Source organism: Rana temporaria, chromosome 2, assembly GCF_905171775.1.
Source record: "Rana temporaria chromosome 2, aRanTem1.1, whole genome shotgun sequence".
Classification (NCBI taxonomy): domain Eukaryota; kingdom Metazoa; phylum Chordata; class Amphibia; order Anura; family Ranidae; genus Rana; species Rana temporaria.
This window is the reverse complement of record NC_053490.1, coordinates 310,341,855-310,362,793: the sequence shown is the minus strand read 5'-3', so window position 1 is coordinate 310,362,793 and position 20,939 is coordinate 310,341,855. Positions and strand designations below refer to the sequence as shown.

The 20,939-nt window shown below is 41.4% G+C and overlaps 1 protein-coding gene across 5 annotated transcripts in view; it reads right to left on the bottom strand.

Annotated features, from left to right (window-relative positions):
- Nucleotides 1–20,939, bottom strand: part of LOC120927002 (ras-related protein Rab-44-like) — a 136,773-nt gene that overhangs the window by 25,908 nt on the left and 89,926 nt on the right. For all 5 annotated transcript variants that reach the window (XR_005747018.1, XM_040337375.1, XM_040337374.1 and 2 more), the window contains 3 exons: nt 17,769–18,409; nt 9,528–9,609; nt 8,238–8,352 (listed from right to left, as the gene is read on the bottom strand). Coding sequence is in view for 4 of the 5 variants with exons in the window: in XM_040337375.1 (XP_040193309.1) it covers nt 8,238–8,352; nt 9,528–9,609; nt 17,769–18,409 (838 nt within the window). In the remaining variant the exon portion in view is untranslated. The remainder of the gene's footprint in view (nt 1–8,237; nt 8,353–9,527; nt 9,610–17,768; nt 18,410–20,939) is intronic.

The following is a 20,939-nucleotide window of genomic DNA, read 5'->3' as shown; positions in this document are numbered from 1 at the left end:
AGATGTGGCTGGAATCTTCTTAATACTCCACCACAATGACAGTTAAGAAATGAAAAAACAGGACTATAGTGTAATACAGTTTAATAAAAAATGTATTAAAAAACATGCGCCAGGCTAGTGGAAGGTATGGCCGTCCTGCTCGCGCTGTGTTGATCGACAAAAAACGGAAGTGGTCGGAAGTGACATGACCGCGATGCACCTCCCGTTCACGTCACTTCCGGCCGCTTATGGTTTTAATTATTAATTAATTATTAATTAATCGTGAAATGTTATAGCATTTAAATTAACACTATGCACTTTATTTTGTACATGCACAAGATTTAGTCTAACCCATTAAGTCACATTATTCATGGTGCCCCCTAACATTACACACCCCAATATCATGGGATGCCCTGTGTATTTGTGTATATGTAATAGTAATAAAAAATGGTGAGCTAATTCAAGAAGCTTTGCAGCAAAAACAGACAAATATGCATGAATGACTATCCCTAAGGCCTCATACACACGATAGGATAGCCAGAGGACAACGGTCTGAAGGACCGTTGTCTTAGGTTAACCGATGAAGCTGACTGATGGTCCGTCACGCCTACACACCATCGGTTAAATAACCGATCGTGTCAGAACGCAGTGACGTAAAACACAACAACGTGCTGAAAAAAACGAAGTTCAATGCTTCCAAGCATGCGTCGACTTGATTCTGAGCATGCACAGGTTTTTAACCGATGCTTTTGCATACTAATGATCGGTTTTGACCTATCGGTTAGGCGTCCATCGGTTAAATTTTAAAGCCAGTTCCTATTTTTTTTAACCGAAGGTTAAATAACCTATGGGGCCCACACACGATCGGTTTTGACCGATGAAAACGGTCCTTCAGTCCGTTGTCCTCTGGCTATCCTATCGTGTGTACGAGGCCTTATTTAAACAAAAATGCAATAATATGCGATAATGTAGCTTCTTAAATGAGCGCACCATTTTTTATTATTGTTATTACATATACACAAATAGGCAGGGCATACCATGGTGTGAATCGTTGTGTTTTCAGATCAAGGGGCAACAGATGAATAAATACAGAGATTGCGGAGAATAGCCAGCCAGGAATAAAGCTACAGAAGACATCAACAGAATGTAAGAGGGAAATGGTAGACATTGCACACAATGTAGGAGGCAAATCTAGTCATTTATAGACCAAGCCCAATAGAGCACAATAGAGAAACCAGTAGTGGGGGAACCGTCTGCTACTGCCAGAGATATAAGGCATGCCTAAACCAGAAAGGTCATGACCTGAGACCTCTGTAGAGTGAGGTGAGCCTGGTATAGATGGTGACAGAAGTATCCACCTTTTCCCATTTCGCATTAAAGGGGTCTTTCTGTATACAGCACAATGAATAGACGTCCCTGTATACAGTACAGTACATATATCTCTTTACAACACAGTACAGAGCAGTCATCTCTCTATATACAATGCATGGCTCTCTATATACACCCCCCTATAAGATCGTATTCTGCATTGTTACTGTATTGCTGGGATTTGTAATCCTCTATACAGTGAAGGAACTACCAGGTTTCTTGGTCGAGGTTTCCATTTCCACCTCTCATTAAATGCACACATTTTCTGCAAAATCTCAGCATATAAACAAGGAAAAATAAAACATTCCAAATTGTGCTACACCAATGGGATATTAGGGTTAGTCACTTTGATTTCTACCTCCCTGAACTCCATATCAGATCTCATGGTTACCACTCACTTCTCTGCACACCACTTCCAAAGTGATTCTATGGCTGCCCCAGCACCAATTAAAGAAAACCCTAACACACAGCAGGGAGCAATGATAAAAATTAAGCCACAGTGGTGGGATAACTATTAGACAACATAACTGAACCAGAACTTGCAGCAGACTTGCAAAATGTTTGCAAAGAAAGTTGATCTGGAGTCATGCTAGGAAGACTTGCTGCCATTGTGCAACAAACTTGTAAAGTCTGGCAAGTTTAGTAATGGCTTGAATGAATGAATGAATGAAAAACTTATATAGCGCGGCACATGCGAACTGAATCGCCTCTGGGCGCTAGTTGTTCGTGTCTCAAGACATCAGAAGAGCAGAGTTTTGATCTGCTTTCTGAAAGACAGGTGGTTTTCCTCCAACCGAATGCTGGTTGGTAAAGCATTCCATAGCCTAGGACCCTGAAAAGCAAACCTTCTTTCTCCTTTGGACTTGTATTTGGTTTTTGGAACCTTGACCAGATTTTGGTCGGTGGATCGCAGAATGCGGTTGGAATTGTGAGGTTCGATCTTGTCGCAAAGATATTGCGGAGCCTTCCCATGGATGCACTTATGTGTCAGGCAGAGTGCTTTGAATGCAATTCTGTCTTTCACTGGCAACCAGTGAAGGGATCTCAGTGAAGGTGAGATTGATTCCCATGATTTTTTCCCAGTCACAAGTCTTGCGGCCGTATTCTGTACGACTTGTAGACGAGCGATTTGGTACTTAGGGAGCCCGAGGTAAAGGGCATTTGCATAGTCCAGTCTGGAATTCACAATTGTTCCCACCACGACTGCTACGTCTTCTTTGGGGATAAATGGAATAAGTCTGCGTAGTAGGCGCATCAAATGGTGCGATCCGCTGACTACTGACCCTATTTGTGCGTCCATTGTCATGAAGGTGTCAAAAGTGACTCCTAGACTTTTGACTTTGGAGCTAGGGGAGATGATTTGTCCCAGAATGGGCGGTGGTATCCAGTTTGTTGCCAGTTGACTCTTCCGACTGGCGTGAAACATAAAAAGTTCTGTTTTAGAGCTATTGAGTTTAAGATAACTCTTAGTCATCCAGTTTTCTATTGAAGAGAGACATTTCTCTAATCTGAGATGATGATCCTTTTTGTTGCAGATACGAAAATACAGTTGCGTGTCGTCTGCATAAGAGTGATAGAGTAGTTCTTGGCTACTGATAATATCAAAAAGAGGACGAAGATAGATGTTGAACAGCACCGGTGATAGGGGGGATCCTTGGGGGACCCCGCATGGCACCGTGCGTTTTCCCGACGTGAAAGATCCCAGTTTCACTGTTTGTGATCGGTTTCCAAGAAAAGAGGAAAACCATGGTAAATCACCTTCTGCGACTCTGGCTACTTCTGCTAGTCGCCTCAGTAACAATTTGTGGTCTACTGTGTCGAAGGCTGCGCTTAGGTCCAGCAGAACCAGGAGACAGGATTCTCCTTCGTCTGCGGCCTCGAGCGCATCGTCCCATATTTTAAGTAAGGCCGTTTCCGTCCCGTGTCCGGGACGGAAACCGGATTGAAATGGATCAAGTAGGTTGTGGGTATCCAGATGCTGTTGCAGCTGTTGTACCACTACTTTCTCCATTATCTTGGAGAGAACATTTAGGCCTGTTATGGGACGGCGGTGAGTTGGGTCCTTGGGATCCAAATTAGGTTTTTTCAAGATGGGCTGGATTGTGCCCTCTTTCAGCAGGGATGGCACTATGCCTTCCTTAAATGACTGATTTATAAGCTGTGTGATGGGAGGCGCCAGGATGTCGGCACATTCCTTCAGTAGCTTGGTGGGAATGATGTCATTGGGTGCTGTGCTGTTCCGCAACGCACCAATGATATTTTTGGTGGTATTGACGGAGATTGGTTCCAGAATGAACTTTGTTGATTGTAGAAGGTTTCTGTCGGTGTTTTGTAGTTGATTGAAGGGGGGGCTGAGGGGAGTATTGTTTTGCAGAATACTTACCCGGATTCTTTCAATTTTGTTGATGAAGAAATCCGATAGTTCATTACAGAACTCTTGGGTGTCTGAAGTGGGGACTTCAAGACATCCCGGATTCATGGTCTGGGTGACCATCCTGAAGAGTTCTCGGGGGCGGTTCATGGCGCTGTTAATCACCATGGAAAAATGATGTTTTTTGGCTTTGAAGATTTCTTTGTGATATCGTGTTGTTATTGCCTTGTAGATGGTGAGGCGATCTTCTGAAGGGCTTCTTTTCCAGGCGGCTTCCGCCCTTCTGCGCTCTTGCTTCAGTAGCGACAGCTGGTTATTGAACCAGCTGTACTTTTTTTCCCGGATGCGGACTTTGCGTTTTGGTGCTACTAAGTCGGCTGACTGTAGCAGAGCTGCATTTATGGCATCCAGTGTATCTGAGGCTGCTAACTGAGGATGAATAGCCACAATTCGGTTTCCCAGGGTAGATTTGAAGAGTTCCGAGTGGAGCTTCTTCTGAGATCTAGCCCAGTGTATTGTCACCGGCTTGGGTGCTTTTATAACTGGTGGAATTTTGGAAATTGTGAAACTAATTGCATGGTGGTCTGTCCATGGCAAAGGTTAATTTCCCAAAATGTTTATTTTCAGATTTTGTCTGAAAATTAGGTCGAGTGTGTGACCTGAAGCATGCGTGGGTCCGCATATAAGTTGCTGTAGTCCTAACCCTTCCAGGTGGTCGATGCAGGCATCCGCAATGGGATCCTGTGAGGAGTTGGCCCACAGATTGATATCCCCGAGCAGCAAAAGATGTTTGCTGTTAAGGGAGTAAGTGGATGTGAACTCCGTTAATGATGGTAGAAACTGCGATTTGGGTCCAGGTGGCCTGTAGCAGAGGAGAATGTGCACAGTCTCCTGGGAGTTAGTTTGAAGTTGAAGAGTTATGCCCCGTACACACCATCACTTTATGTGATGAAAAAAAACGACACTTTCTGTGAAGTAAAAAATGACGTTTTTGAAACTTCAATTTTCAAAGACGAAGTTGCCTACACACCATCGTTTTTTTTTAAAATGTTCTTGCAAAGTGAGGTTACGTTCCACCACGTTTTTCCATTGAAGCTTGCTTCATAAGTAGCTTCTGGGCATGCGTGGATGAAAAAACGTCTTAGAAAACTACGTTTTTTGCTACACACGGTCAATTTCTGTGAAGTAAAAAGTGCACTTTTGAAAAACGACACATAAAATTGAAGCATGCTTCAATTTTTTTTGGTCGTTTTTTACAAGACATAAAACGACGTTTTCCCCCACACACAGTCAATTAAAGTGACGTTTTTAAAAACGTCATTTTTTTTCATCACTTAAAGTGATGGTGTGTACGCGGCATTAGGGTTTCCATAAACGGAAGAGGATTTTGAAGGACCGGCTTAGTGATTGCAATATGAGACTTATGAATCACCGCAAGGCCTCCTCCTCTTTGCCCTATTCTGTTTTCCGTTAAGATGCGATCATTTTCTGGCATCAATTCTCCGAGAATGGTGTTGCAGTCGTCTGAAAGCCAACTTTCTGTAATAAAGAGGCAGTCTAGATCGTTGTGTAGTAAGAAATCGTGGATTTCTGATCGGTGTTTTACTGCCGATCTTGTGTTAATCAAAGCACATGATATGTGCTTGAGCTGTGTTGAATGGTTGAAATTTTTGATGGTCGATCGTCGATCGAATCTCAAAAGTTGATCTATTTTTAAGGCCTTTTTGGTGACGGCTGGTAATACTGTTGCGAATTGTCTCAGACCCCAAATAGTTTCTGCAGAGTATCGCATTTTAACCATTGTTGCCAGTCACCGGAGAGGGGGGTGCAGGTGTTGCGTGAAAATGGAGAGAAGATTCGCTGAATCCTCACTCTCGGCTTTTGGTCCAGAGGAAGGCAAAAAAAACCTGGCCGTGCTGGCCAATGTGCTGCGGCAGGGAAAAAAATTCCTTCCTGATCCCTGAAAGGCGATCGGATCAATCCCTGGATCAAACACTGTTAGATTGTGGAGGGGAAAAGGGGGGGATGCGGGGTGTCACTGTTGCTGGGGTGTACCAAGATGGCCGCCAGACAGAACACAGGACCCAGGCTTGGGGGGCTGTCAGCTGGGTAAAGAGCTGATTTTGCCGATCTGGTTGCTGATCGGGGGATGGTGGGGACCTCTAGGGATGCGGGGGAAATAGTCTTAAGAAATCTGCACTGTTTGGTGGCGTGTGCAGGGTGTATGGTTGGCGCGCCGGTAGGCCGCGGCTGAAGCCGCGGACTTTCCTAAGGCGCGGCGGCCGCGAAAAGGACTAGGCTGGCGCGGGCGTGTAAAAGACGCCAAAATACGCCGAAAATTCACCCAGGGGGGGTGGCTGGGGGCCACCACAATCGTGGGTGGCTGTACGGGCGGCGATGCCGAGAGAAAGCGGGGGCAGAGAGCCGCAGTGAGGGGCCTGTGTGACGGCTGTCCTGAGAAGGACGGCCGTCAATGGTTCCCCAGGATGGCAGGCCCTGAGAGACAGGGTCTTACCTGCGGAGAAGAGGGAGTCCACGGGGAGAGAGGAGCTGGTTCCTGGTTCCTGAGAGCTGCGGTTTACCTCGTGCAGCACAAGGTATGCAGAGCCTGCCTAGCTTCTGACTGCCAGGTCCGGGTGAGAGCAGGCTCGTAGCGGAAGGTCCGGAGCGCCCTACTCCACCACTGACACTGACTGACTGACTGACTTTAGTGAGTCATTTTCAAACTTCCAGCACAGTTACTTACTATCTGAGAAAAAAATATCCCAAGCTTTGACGGAGCACTGTTCAATCCATCACTTGAAAATGGAAAGAGTATGGCACAACTGCAAACCTACCAAGACATGGTCGTCCACCTAAACTGACAAGCCGGGCAAGGAGAGCATTAATCTGAGATGCAGCCAAGAGGCCCATGGTAACTCTGGAGGAGCTGCAGAGATCCACAGCTCAGGTGGGAGAATCTGTCCACAGGACAACTATTAGTTGTGCGCTCCACAAACCTGGCCTTTATGGAAGAGTGGCAAGAAGAAAGCCATTGTTGAAAGAAAGCCATAGGAAGTCCAGTTTTTAGTTTGCGAGAAGCCATGTGGGGGACACAGCAAACATGTGGAAGAAGGTGCTCTGGTCAGCTGGGACCAAACTTTTTGGCCTAAAAGCAAAACTCTATGGGCTAGATTCAGCAAGAATTTACGCCGGCGTATCTATAGATACGCCACGTAAATTCAAAGCAGCGCCGTCGTATCTTCTTTCTGTATTCAGAAAGCAATATACGCCGAAATTAGGCTAAGATCCGACTGGCGTAAGTCTCTTACGTCGTCGTATCTTAGGGTACATATTTACGCTGGCCGCTAGGTGGCGCTTCCGTAGTTTTCGGCGTAGAATATGCAAATGACCTAGATACGCTGATTCACAAACGTACGTGCACCCGGCAGAATTTTTTACGTCGTTTGCTTAAGGCTTTTTCCGGAGTAACATTGCTCCTGCTTCTATGAGGCGTACGCAATGTTAAGAATGGAAGTCGTTCCCGCGTTGAATTTTTTACGTCGTTTGCGTAAGTCGTTCGCGAATAGGGCTGGACGTAATTTACGTTCACGTCGAAAGCAATGACGATTTGCAGCGGAATTTCGAGCATGCGCACTGGGATTCTTTCACGAACGGCGCATGCGCCGTTCGTAAAATACGCGGGGTCAACAATAATTTAAATAAAACACGCCCACATCATCCCCATTTGAATTAGGCGAACTTACGCCGGCCCACATATGTTACGCCGCCGTAACTTAGGGCGCAAGTTCTTTATGAATACGGAACTTGCGCCCTAATTTACGGCGGCGTGACGTATCGGAGATACGTTACACCCGCACTAAATTACACAGGGCTATCTGAATCTAGCCCTATGTGTGGTGAAAAACTAACACTGCACATCACCCTGAACACACCATCCCCACCAGGGGGCAGAGGTTCACCTTCCAGCAGGACAATGACCCTAAACATACAGCCAGAATTACAATAGAATGGTTTAGATTAAAGCATATTCATGTGTTAGAATGGCCCAGTCAAAGTCCAGACCTAAATCCAATTGAGAATCTGTGGCAAGACTTGAAAATTGCCATTCACAGATGCTCTCCATCCAATCTGACATAGCTTGAGTTATTTTGCAAAGAAGAATGGGCAGAAATGGCACTCTCCAGATGTGAAAAACTGGTAGAGTCATACCCAAAAACACTTGCAGCTGTAATTACAGTAAACAATGGTTCTACAAAGTATTGACTAAGGGGGCTAAATACAAATGCACACCACACTTCTCAGATATTTGTTTGTAAAGCATGTTGAAAGCCATTTAGCATTTTCCTTCCACTTCACCTATCCCTGCCCAAAAGGGGTACCACTACTAACTAAAAATGTAAGCTATTATTTAGTGTGCTTAATGTAGTTTACCTCTACTTCATGTATATTCTACTTCTTTTTCCTTAATACAAATGGCTAAAGCTTGTTAGGACATGCTATTTCTTAGCATACTCACTTGGATACGATTCAGCCAGTAGCACACATCTGTGAACGTCTTCCTAGATGTAACATCATACATAATCACTATACCATCAGCTTTTCTGAAAAACTGTTCTGTGATACTATGAAACCTGTTAGAAATAATAATAATAATTTAGTAATTTACATTTAATAAGCAAATGTTGAAATTATTTTGGCAAATTTGAATGGCTTCTTTTTCTAAAGTTCTTGGTGATGAATGTGGTTACTATTACCCCCCTTGCCAATTGCCACCATAGGAAGCTGGCATTCATGCATGCTCACTCCCAAGCCAGATCTCTTTGTCCACATGACACCTCTCCCTACTCACTGACTGTGACTGACAGCAGTGGGAGCCAATGGATATGGTGCTGCATCTCAGCCAGAGAGGAGGGAGAGACCCGAGAGAGACGCTGCTCTCGTGCATATTGCTGGATTGAGATCGGACTCAGGTAAGTATTGGGGGGGGGGTGCTGAGGAGGGAGTTGCACGCTGGAGGCTTTTACCTTTTATGCACATAATGCACAAAGGTAAAAAACATTCAGCCTCTAGAGCCACTTTAAAGCAGCATTAAACCCAAAACCAAAAATGAATTAAATTGCAGCTTAGCAATTCTTCTGGCTGTATTAGTTTTATTTTTTAGACTTTTTTTTACTTTATTTTTACCTGATCCAGCCACTATTTCTGTTAGGGGTGTTGCAGCATCCTGGTAGAAAAAGGCATTCAGATGAGACGGAGCTCCTGTTCCTCCATCCAACTGTACATCAGCACAGCAGGAGCTTGGTCAGGACAGTGACAAGCAGTCAGGACAGAGGGTCAGGGGTCCTACAGCCTCATAGGACAGTCAGAGGAGAATGAAAACTCCTCCTACAAGCTTTAATCAGACACTGATAGAAGTCACAAGACTGCTATATACTGCTGATGAGGAAAGGAATTTAGCAGTTTATATTTAATAACATAATTGCATTTCCATGTTCTGCACACTGTGGGAGACCAGATATAGTGAATGCAGGGTCCTGGGTTTAGTAAAACTTTAAAGTAGACCTTAAACAGCAAGGGTAGTGCAATGAACTGAAGTGTGCAATATGCAGTTGTATGTGGGTACTTGGATGTAGGTTAAAAATGTATACTTTGGTTATGTTCTACATATTTTTTTGCATCATATATACTGCCTATCTGCAATCAAACAAAGCCACAATTATTACATTACAGGATTTTATAGCTTATGGGTACACTAATTTCAAACAAAAGGAGTATAGACAATATTAAAAAAAAAAGCTTTATCTACCTTTCCTGTCCAGCTGTGTCCCAGAGCTGAAGTACATATTGCTTGTTGTCAATAGTTAGAGTTTTAAAATGATAGTCTATTCCTGCAAAAATAAGAACAAATAAAATACCTATACTGTATGTGCAGACACAGCTAAAACAGAGAAGAAACAGTTCAGAAAGACTATTAATTGGAAGACTATCAGTGTGTGTAGGGGTGTGCTACTGTGCAAAAAGGGCTCCAGAAATCTAAAAGTGCCTGTAACTTCAAGCAAAGATTTTCCAGTCCAAATGCCAATTGATTCTTCTTCTGTGGATTAAAATAGAAGAACCTTTTAATGTGGCACATGTTCGTTAATGTGGTTGTAAACCTCAGACATGAAATATGAACAAAGCATATTCCTCTATAGTGTGTACTTGTCTCAATTAAGAGCACTGTGTGTCATCTCTGTCTGCTTCTTTGTTCCTCTGCTATCAGAATTAATCACTTCTGATAAGTTTTCCTGACACCAAGAGAAAAATGGTGATGACGAGGGATATCCAGCTGATTGACAGCCTCAGCAGCTCTGTTTCTGTATGCTGTGTGAAGGGGGGTGTGTCTGTTCCCTTCAATCAGCTCTCAAAGCTCTCCTCACTGGGATCTGCAGAGTGTAACTTCAGTAATTTCATATACAAAAAAAAAGACAAATTTAACAGAGACCTGTAGACTAATATAGTATTAGATCAGTAAACAACAAGAAAAAGAAAAAGAACAGAAACAAAAGGAACAAAAAAAAAAAAAGAAAAAGAAAAAAAAAAATTACCATGGAGCTACGGCATTTGGTTTCGAAGACGCCTCCGGAGGCTTAGTATTCCCAAACAGGGGGCCTATCCCTGAAGCAGTCTATCTCTGACCAGTTGTGTGGGCGCAAGGCCAGGGACCTCAAACCACGGCTGCCACATGAAGTAAATTTTACAAGAAACATTTCTATGTTGATATGTCAGCTTTTCACGTATGAGCATAGCATTCACTCATTCCACCCATTGCCGCCTAGTGGATACGCGGGAGACAATCCAGTATTGAGCAATTGATTTACGGGCGGTATACAGTAGCCTAAGAACCGCAGTATGAGCTTGTAAAGTTAGGGATTCTTCCTCCAGGGCAACCAACACACACACACGAGGGGTTCTTGGAATCCTAAACATATATACTTGTGAGATTGTATCTAAAACCTCAGTCCAGTAATGGACTAATTTAGGGTATCCCCAGATCATGTGAATATGGTCACCATGATCACGTTCACATTTTAGACATAATGGGTTTCTTCAATTCCCCCATATCTGCGTAGTTGGACTGGTGTCCTATAAACACTGTGCAGCAAATATACATGTAAGAGTGTAAGAGCTTTTGAGATGCTGAGACCGAGACCATAGGGGCAGATGATAGACAGATTTCCCAGGTTTCGCCATCAATAGCGCCTATATCCTTCTCCCATCCCTTCCTACATGGCAATTCAGCCATGTTCTGAAGGGCATTGAGGAAAATAGAGTAGCCTCTGGAGATCATGCCTTTTTTATCCACCTCCAAGAGCACCTCCTGAATCACTGGGTGGTTACTTGGATGGAGCCAGACAGCCCTTGACTGTGATTGAAGGGCATGCTTTAAGCCTCGTACACACGTACGGGATTCCCGGCGGTAAAAAGTCTGCCAGGAATCCCGAGGGGAAAACCTAGAACCTGCTCGGTAACTTCTTCCCCCTACACACGACCGGGTTTTCTGACAGGAAAACTGCCACGAGAGCTTTGGACGGGAATCCCGGCCGTGGGTATGCTCCATCGCAGTGTTTCACATAGGAAAACTGCCAGGTTAAAAACCGCCGGGAACCCTGGCGGGAAAAAAGAGAGCTGGTTCTCTTTTTTCTGGCAGTTTTCCTGTCGGGAAAACTACTATTAATAAACAAAAAAACTGCGCTACAAACCAATGAACACCAAGGCAGCAGCTATCGTGTGAAGTACACAAATAAACATAGAAAACAAAAAGCCGCGCCAAGAAATGGTAATACAAGTCCACTTTTGCAGATGGAAATGATAGCAATGGAAAAAGTCTATGAGCTCTTGTGCGGAGATCTAAAATGCACTTGGCAGTGCGATGACACAAGTTCCATATAATATAACTCAATGATGTAACAATGGATGTAAATTCCTCCAAACACCCGGTGACATGCATGCAGTATGTGAAATTCCTCCACCTGAAAATTAAAGCCTCTTACCAGAAGGTAAGGAATCAAAAGCAGGTGACTATAACCCAGCCTCGGCCTTTAATTTCTCCAGGGATCCCAGTACAGGAGTCAGCAGCGTCACAAACTTTAAATCATAGTAGCTCCATAGAAGGAAACGTATAAAAAAGAGAGGACGCACATAGCATAATATATTACGAATTTCACATACTGCATGCATGTCACCGGGTGTTTGGAGGAATTTACATCCATCGTTACATCATTGAGTTATATTATATGGAACTTGTGTCATCGCACTGCCAAGTGCATTTTAGATCTCTGCACAAGAGCTCATAGACTTTTTCCATTGCTATCATTTCCATCTGCAAAAGTGGACTTGTATTACCATTTCTTGGCGCGGCTTTTTGTTTTCTAGGGAAAACTACTATGGAGCATACATACGTCTGGTTTTCCCGGCCAAAAGCTCTCATGGCAGTTTTCCCAACGGGAAACTGGTCGTGTGTACGAGGCTTTAGTTGTATATATATATCTGTCAAATTGGCCTCTGGGAAGGGCAAACTCAATTTGTAGCTCTAAAAAGGATTTGAGTATCGACCCATTATATACCGTATTTATCTTCCTATAGTGCGCACCGGCGTATAGCGCGCACCCCCAACCTAGAAGGGAAATTTCAGGAAAAAAAAAGAAAATACTTAGTTTGAATGCCCCTCGTCGGTGTCTTGCCTGGCGTCCACCGGCAGGCTTGTCCGGTCCGGCGTCCGTCTGCGGCCTTGGTGGTGTCCTCCCCGCTTCTCCTGCGCTGTTTTTGAGCCGATTTCCGCTTCCTGTGCTGTGTTTGAACGCCGCCGCTGACATATACCAAGCGCAGTACACTCGGGTACGCTCGGCCACGCTCGACTCCTTTTGTATAAAGGCTAGGAGGCGGCACAGGGCATGACCGCGAGCGGAGCCGAGCCTGGCCAAGTGTACCCGAGTGTACTGCGCTCAGTATATGTCGTCGGCGGCGTTCAAACACAGCGCAGGTATCGGCATATATCACGCACCCACGATTTCCCCCTGATTTTTAGGGGAAAAAAGTGCGCGGTATACGCCGATAAATACGGTATTTATAATTTTTTTCATTTCTATTTTTAAACTGAATGGATTGTTTTACAAGATGATTGTTTACAATCACTTTATTAACAGGCAGTTCAAAGATCTGTTAGTGGGACCAAGGAAAATCTCCTGGAAAGCATTCAAGGATGTTGTTAAAAATATTCTTGGCAACTACCGTAATTGAGAAATATAGTGTATTCCTGCTTTCTCCTAGTCCTGAAATCCCCCAATTTGAGCACCTCCTGTTAATTAGAGTTTCGCCATAATGGGGTATGAGGTAAGAACCCTTGTATGCTCAGCAGTTTTTTAAGATGGCACCAGAGAGTGTGTAATAGGACTATAGTCGGTACTGTAACACTGTACTATGTTAAGTGTACTTGCCCAAGTTGGCATTACATTCATTTAGTGGGTGCCATTTTTTCTGCATGTTGGTGTTTACTAGGCAATAACCAGTTTGTTTGTATACAATGAGTTTACAGCAAGTCCAGTTTGTTCCTGCTTTACTGGTGCAAAGGGATTAATTGTTCATTTGTGTTTATTACATATACATATTGTCACAATCAAACAGGGACTTTTTAGCTTTCCTGAAAATATTTTTTAGTATGACCGATTATATTCTTTAAATACCAGTCACCAAACAAATAATATCTTGTATTGCTTCAAAATTCATATACAGCATAATGATAATAAAATGCATGAATAAGACCATTCTATTTTTCTCATCTTTCGGTTCTCAGTAAAACAAAGAACTGAACTTAGAACTACATCATTCTACATCTGCGATGCCAAGAAGTTTTTTTATTGTACAGCTTTGTATTTGTAGGAGTTAAAACATCTAAAAACGAATGTGCTACATGCAACAAATATTAAAATGTCAGTTGCTAAAAAGTAACTTAAACAATTGCAGTGGTGCAATGAACTATGTACAAAAAAGGAAATGAGTGAAAATATATTGCTGTTTCCTTTTCTACTGTAACATTGTTTCCACTACAAGGACATACATTATGTGTATGCCACCCAGTGCTAGGCACAGACACCTGTATTATCAGCAAAATAGTTTTGTCTGAACTTAAGCAGAACCTTCCTTTTCTTTTACTTCATGCCAAGGCTGAGTTATCCTTGGTCACCTCCATAGCAAAGACATAAATTCCTTGCTTTCTTTATAGTCTAAACTCATGTCTAACCTTTTGTAACCCTTCTGCTGTACTGTAACAATGCATAGCAACTGATATTTTGAACTACAAACAAGAAACATATGCTTCTATATGAAGTAATGTATACATTTATATTTGTTAATTTTTACACATACAACTTAACATGCAACTACAACTAAAGCCCTGTTCACACGATCAGTCCATCCGATGAGAACCTTCCTTCGGACCATTCCCATCGGTTAACCGATGAAGCTGACCGATGGTCTGATGTGCCTACACACCATAGGTTAAATAACCGATCGGGTCAGAAACGCGGTGACGTAAAACACAACAACGTGCTGAAAAAAATGAAGTTCAATACTTCCAAGCATGCGTTGACTTGATTCTGAGCATGCGTGGATTTTTAACCGATGCTTTTGCATACTAACCGTCGGTTTTGACCTATCGGTTAGGCGTTTATCGTTTCAATTTTAAAGCAAGTTCTAAATTTTTTGACCGAAGGTTAACTGACCGATGGGGCCCACACACGATCAGTTTGGACCGATGAAAAGGTCCTTCAGTCCGTTTTCATCGGTTTTGTCGACCGTGTGTACGCTGCCTAACTGATATTGTAAAGGGCCTCGCTCATTGCTTCTGGGTTACTTGGGGGGGTGCTATATATCCTCCCACATTGGGTATTGATATATATATATTCTTTGATCACAGACTATATCACTCTGGACTGGTGTCATAGGGTCATATATGCCCCACTAGGGTAATTGTGAATGCACCCCATTCCGTATATTATGCCCCATTTTACTACCCTGGGGTACCACCTCACAGCTATTCTAATAAGCAGGACACGACTCAGTTTTATGTACTGTGTATAACAATAATCAACTAAATATTCATTAATAATATAGTGATTCTTCAGTGCCACACCTCCTTGGTACAATTGGGTGCTGATAAATAAATCCACACGTGTCATCGCTGTGCTTACAAAACTCTCACCTTCATAGAAAATTAGCCAAATAATCAATCAATTAGTAGCTATGGGGTGAGGTCTAACCCCCCGTCCACTTGGGGTCCTTCAGATGTCATCACAGATACTCCTAGTATAGTAAAGTTCTGGTCCCTTTAAGGCACCGGATCACTTATGCGATTATCAGCATGTCAGGAAAAAACATATGGAAAGCCTCCAATGGTGCAGTATTTGAATATGCAGTATATTGTTTTTATTTGGTTATAATTGCACTTACAAATAAAAGCTTTAAAAAGCCAAAAAAATATGTCAATAAACTGGGGTAAGCAACCTTGTACACCACTTCTGGTCTGTGACTGCCTCCAACACGTCTTACGCATTAGGTCATCACGTGACTTTATCAGGAGACTTCATTAGGGGTGTGGACATGACGTAATGCGTAGGGTGTGTAAGAGGTTGTTCATATCGGTTCTTGACATATTTTGTGATGTTTTTAAAGCTTTTATTTTGTAAGTGAAATTTTAACCAAATATAACCTATATATTCAAATACTGCACCATGAGATGCTTTCCATATGTTTTTTCCTGAAGATCACATGAGTAATCCTGTGACTTAAATGGACCAGAACCTTATTATACTAGGGGTATCTGTGACAACATCTGAAGGGCCCCAAGTGGCCAAGGGGTTTGGACAACACCCTATAACTACTAATTGGTGGATGATGAAAATTTGGCACATTTTCTTATGTGAGAAGGTGAGAGTTTTGTGAGCACAGAGGTGGCACATGTGGATTTATTTATGAGCACCCATTTGTACCAAGGAGTGTGGGACTTTATTATAACTGAAGACTCACTATATTATTGAAGAATATTTTGTTTTGTTTCAGGACTATTGGGGTTAAAAAGAATTCCCAAGGCCTTGTATATTATATAATTTTCATATATATACTATGAGCAAACCAGAAGCCATCTTTTTTGAAAATATTTAAAAAAAAAATTCAAAGAGGTTAACTTTAGTTAATTGTCTTTGAAACTGAGGAACCTTCACCAGAAGGTTTTTTTAAGTGTATTATGTTAAGTTCTCTTAAGATCATAATTCTTTTTCTGTCAGCCTGTAAAGATAAGAAAAGAGTCCACGGTAATGTTTAGACAAAGAGACTCATATTTCAGATGAGCTCACGGACCTAAATTTTGTTTCCAGGATTGAGCAACAAGAGAGGGCTTATTCACAAAAGAAACATATTGTATTATATATTGCAAAGACAATCATATCAGCTATAATACCAATACACATTTTTACGTTATATCGAAGTAATTATATACATAATTAATTGAACAATGTCACATATTTTGTTTTGTGCATTTTTGTTATAATATTTTTTTATAATAAAAAAAACGCTCTCTACACTATACCTTGCTCTCCTTAGGGTTGACTCACCCAAAAATGAATGCACTATGGAAAAAAATGGCAGACTGACATCCCTAGATTAGACCGGGAGACCTGGGAAGAATGCTTCAAGGCTGGTTCTAGGTTGGTGGTTTCCTCCAGAGGTAGGTTGATACAAACCAAGTTCATACATCGAGTTTGCGCCTCAGAGACTGCACCAGATCTATCCACAGAGATTGCAGGAATGCCCCAGATGCCGATCCTTTTATAGCACCTATATGCATATAGGTGTACTGGGCTGCTGTTTTTGAATGCTTTAATATCCGCCTGCAGCTAGCACTTCCAATATTGCCTGAATTGTTCTTATTAGGCATTCATGATGATGATCAGAGACCCTGATACACTAAGCTACTCGTTTCCTTTTTTTTGTTTTATGCAAAAATGGAAATTCTGCTGAAATGGGTCTCCCTCTCTCCCCCAGGTTGAATCCTGGGAAACCTCCATAAATGCTTTGTTACCGTTTGTATACCGTCTGATGGATGACATCTCTGTCTGCTAATCGTCATATTATGTTTTCTCAATAAAAACCAACCTTGCTGTTAAAAAAAATCTCCTCAAACATAGATGTTTGCATAATTTCATAAATACAATATTGTTTTAATATTTCAGTATAAACATTCTGACAGTTGATTATTGTTATACACCTATATTTATAAGCACACAGGTTCTACTAGCAGGATTGGACTTCATCATTGTTGCATTAATGCAATAATGTATCACAGGTTATTGCAATATATACTGTTTATATTGTTATTATTATAAGTTGGATAGCTGCGCAACACTTTTATAATATATTGTTTGTTCACTGTGGGAACACATTTGGTGTTTGCAGCGGCAACATTGTTTATAGACGCTTTAATTTTCACAAATTATTGATCACTTAATATTTCCATCATATTACTTTAAGTATGATACGTTTGCATATTTATCATGGGTAGTGCAGGAGTACAGCGGTTAGAAACTATAGTAAAAATTTCAAAGCCAATGTTTTCAGACAATGGGGGGAAGCCTTTCTTAGATTAACCTATGACTAATATTGACATATAACTAAAACACTGTGTTTGGCTGATACTAATGAGTTGGTTAGCACTATCACTTCAGTATTAAAATCAGGGGAGGAAACCTGCTTTTATTAGGTTGCTGGGTTTCTATGCAACTTAGGACATTTTTTACTGAGTCTTCTACAAAGCAACCGTAAAAATAGAACTCAAAGCTTTTACTGACAACCAGGTTCCAACCCTAGAGGAACAGGGCACCCATAAAGCTGGCTTGATAAATATCACATTTAGGTGTATCCTGCTAAAATAACAGGTCTGCAGCTAGGATGTTGCTGTACAGTGGACAGAAAGAAGAACACTGAGCTATAATTATAACATTTAGTAAATCCTCACCTATGGTAGCTGATACATCTTTCTTGAAGGAACCGTCATAAACTCTCTGTAAAAAGGAGGTTTTCCCAACATTTGTGCTTCCAACAAATATTATCTTATAGACGTGATCTGGGTTTCCATGCATCTCTTGAATAGAATTTGTCTTCTCTGATAGTGATTGACATTTATATTGTAGTGTGTCTCCTTCTGATTTGCCTTGACTGATGTTAGTTGCTATTGACACCTTTTTTACAGCCTTACCAGTTTTTCCATTATTATGCTCTGAGTGATGCTTGATGTCTTCAGAAATATCTCCTGGTAATGTACCTTTTTTAGGGTTACTACTTTTTTCTTGTATTCCATTTTGTTCCTCTTTTTCTAATTGACCTTGACTTTTAAGGACAGGAAATGACGAATATGGTGAAGTAGGTGAAATATCTCCATCTGAGTTGTTAAGGAAAGAATCAGCAAATGATAGTTGTTCTTTTTGGGCTGATAACCGCGTGATAGTAATTTCCTGAGTTGCCTTCTCTTCTTCAATACTCTTTACGGGATGTCTGTAGTCTTTTAACAAATACTCTGGCATTGGATCTTCTTCTATGGAGATTACTCTTGATCTTGAAGTTTTAAAGTCATCAGTATAGTTGGAAACTTTATGTACACTAAAAGAATATGAGAGAATATTTTCAGTGTGACTGTATTTAAATGATAAGTGCAAAATCGGCATACAATACAATTTAGAATGCTTATGACTACAACAGGTTAAAGCTGAACTCTAGATAAACAGCTGGAATACAAATATGGAATACATACATTGGAGCTGTTATCCCTGTCCAGCCAGCTCTGAGATTTACATAGCTCTGCCACATCACACAGTTATATCTGATGGTGGAGGAGACCTGCTTTTTATGTGCTGCTGTCAAGTTACACTTACAGACTAAAGTAAAAAAAAAATGGATTCCTCCAACTACCAAGACATTGGGGTTGATTTACTAAAACTGGAAAGCGCAAAAGCTGTGTATGGTAGCCAACTAGCTTCTAACTTCAGCTTGTTCAATTAAGTTTTGATAAAAAAAATCTGGAAGCTGTTTGATTCTAATGCAGAGCTGCACCGGATTTTCCACTCTAGTTTTTGTAAATCAACCCCTTTGCGTTCTAGCAGCGGCTCCCTTGCAGCCACTGATCGTTGGAAAAGTTTCCAACATATCCTTTTGAGACAAGTCAATTAAACAACTGAGATCTGTCAAACATGGAGCCCACATTACAAGTCACTGTATGGCCAGCTTTAGGCTGTATGCACAGAGGCATATCAAAATACTCCCATCTATGCTGGAAATCCAGTATAAAAAATGCTAGTTTTGACACACATTTTTTATTTATTTTTATGTGCCTTTATGTGTGCATGGAGTTTTTAGAGGTGTGTGTATGTAAACTCGCTTTAATGGCTAAAATATTCATGTTTTCTAATCACTAGAATAAATTTACACATGTATGCTCCTCTCTGAGTGCAAATTTGGGTTTAATTTTTTTATGCTCCTAAATGCTGCTTTAAAATAGCAATTTAATTATCACAATGCGCATAGACACTTTGGATAATATAGAGCTGAATTCAGATGCATAAAATAAAAAAATAAAAAAAATATTCAAAGGCATTAAAAAAGAAAAATATTCAGAGGCATAAAAAAAAGAAACACATTTAGAGGCATATAATAAAAAAATTAAAACTTTCAGATGTATAAAATAAAAAAATAAAAATGCCTCTAAAAAGCATAATTTTATTATGTCCATTTGCTGTATAAAGTCCCATACACACGACCAGACTTTTTGACAACAAACTTCAAAAAAATCTGACTGTGTGTACGCTCCATCGGACAAACTTTTTCGGTTTTCATCGGACAAAAGTTCACTCTGCAAACGGACAATTTTTTCGGCAACAAAAGTCCTACGGTGCAAAGTCCTGTCGTGTGTACAGAAATCCATCGGACTTTAGTCCAAAGTACAAATACGCATGCCCAAAACCAATGTTAAAATCAACCAACAATAGAAGAAGTTGACCACAGGATGGCGGTAAAGAGCAGAAAAATCACGTGATTTTGGGAAAGTTTGCAGAAAAAGTCCTGCTGTGTGTATGCTACGGGTGTTCCCAGCCAACGCCCTTCAAACAAAAATATGGGGCTTTAGTCTTCTGGGGCCCTTTGAGATGCTAAATTGTTAAATATTTAGGGGACACAACAAGTAATAATAACAGAAACTACATCGATGGTGAGGAAGGATGAGGTAAGCAGTATTAACCACATACGCTCTTCCATGAAATGATTTACATTTTTAAAGTGTCATTTAATCTTTCAACAAGCATCTCTTTATGTGGGAGTCAAATGAGTCTAATTTTTGATGAAAGCTTGTTTAGCATAAACAGAAGAAATGTATGATCCCATATTCTATGTATACACTTTTAATACATGCTAACCCCCAGGAAAGGGAAGATCTTGTTGAAAAGTTTGTGTATTGAGTGTAATATTAATTATAGGGCATGATCAGACAGATCACTATTACTGCTGTCATTGTATTACCTATTCATTTAATTAAAATGCCCTAAAATAAATACAGGAGATGCTATTGCTGATCTCTTTCTTCCTACCGGCCATCTATCTGTTATGCTGACAATGCTGCCTCATTTCTTTTAGGGAATGTTCACATCGGATGCTTTGAGGTGCATTTTTTAGATGCATCCATAACATATGCACAGTCAAATCAATATTTTCCAATCACTCTAGTTCACACCACTGAGTTCAGTTCCAGTGCTCTCCAAATGATGGAGAAGCCTGAGAAAAAAGCAGGAAGTGACCTCAAAGAAAATACTGGCAAAAATAATCTAATCTGTGAGAATCAAACAAATTCATAATCCATACAATCATTCCTATCATAGGCGTGCGCACAGGGTTTGCCAGGTGTGCCCAGGCACACCCTAATCCCCCTGTGCAGCACAGATTCTCCCTACTGCCCTGGCTCCTATATTTCCCCCCTGCAGTGCTGCCAGCTGTTGCTGCTGGGATGTTTTAGGAGTGGGGAAGGGTCCAGTAAATATGTAATTTACTGGCCCCTTCCCTTTCTGAATGAACATCGTGAGTGATCAGTGGTGTGTGTTTGGGCTTTGGGGTGCACACCCTAATGCAATAGGCTGCGCACACCTAT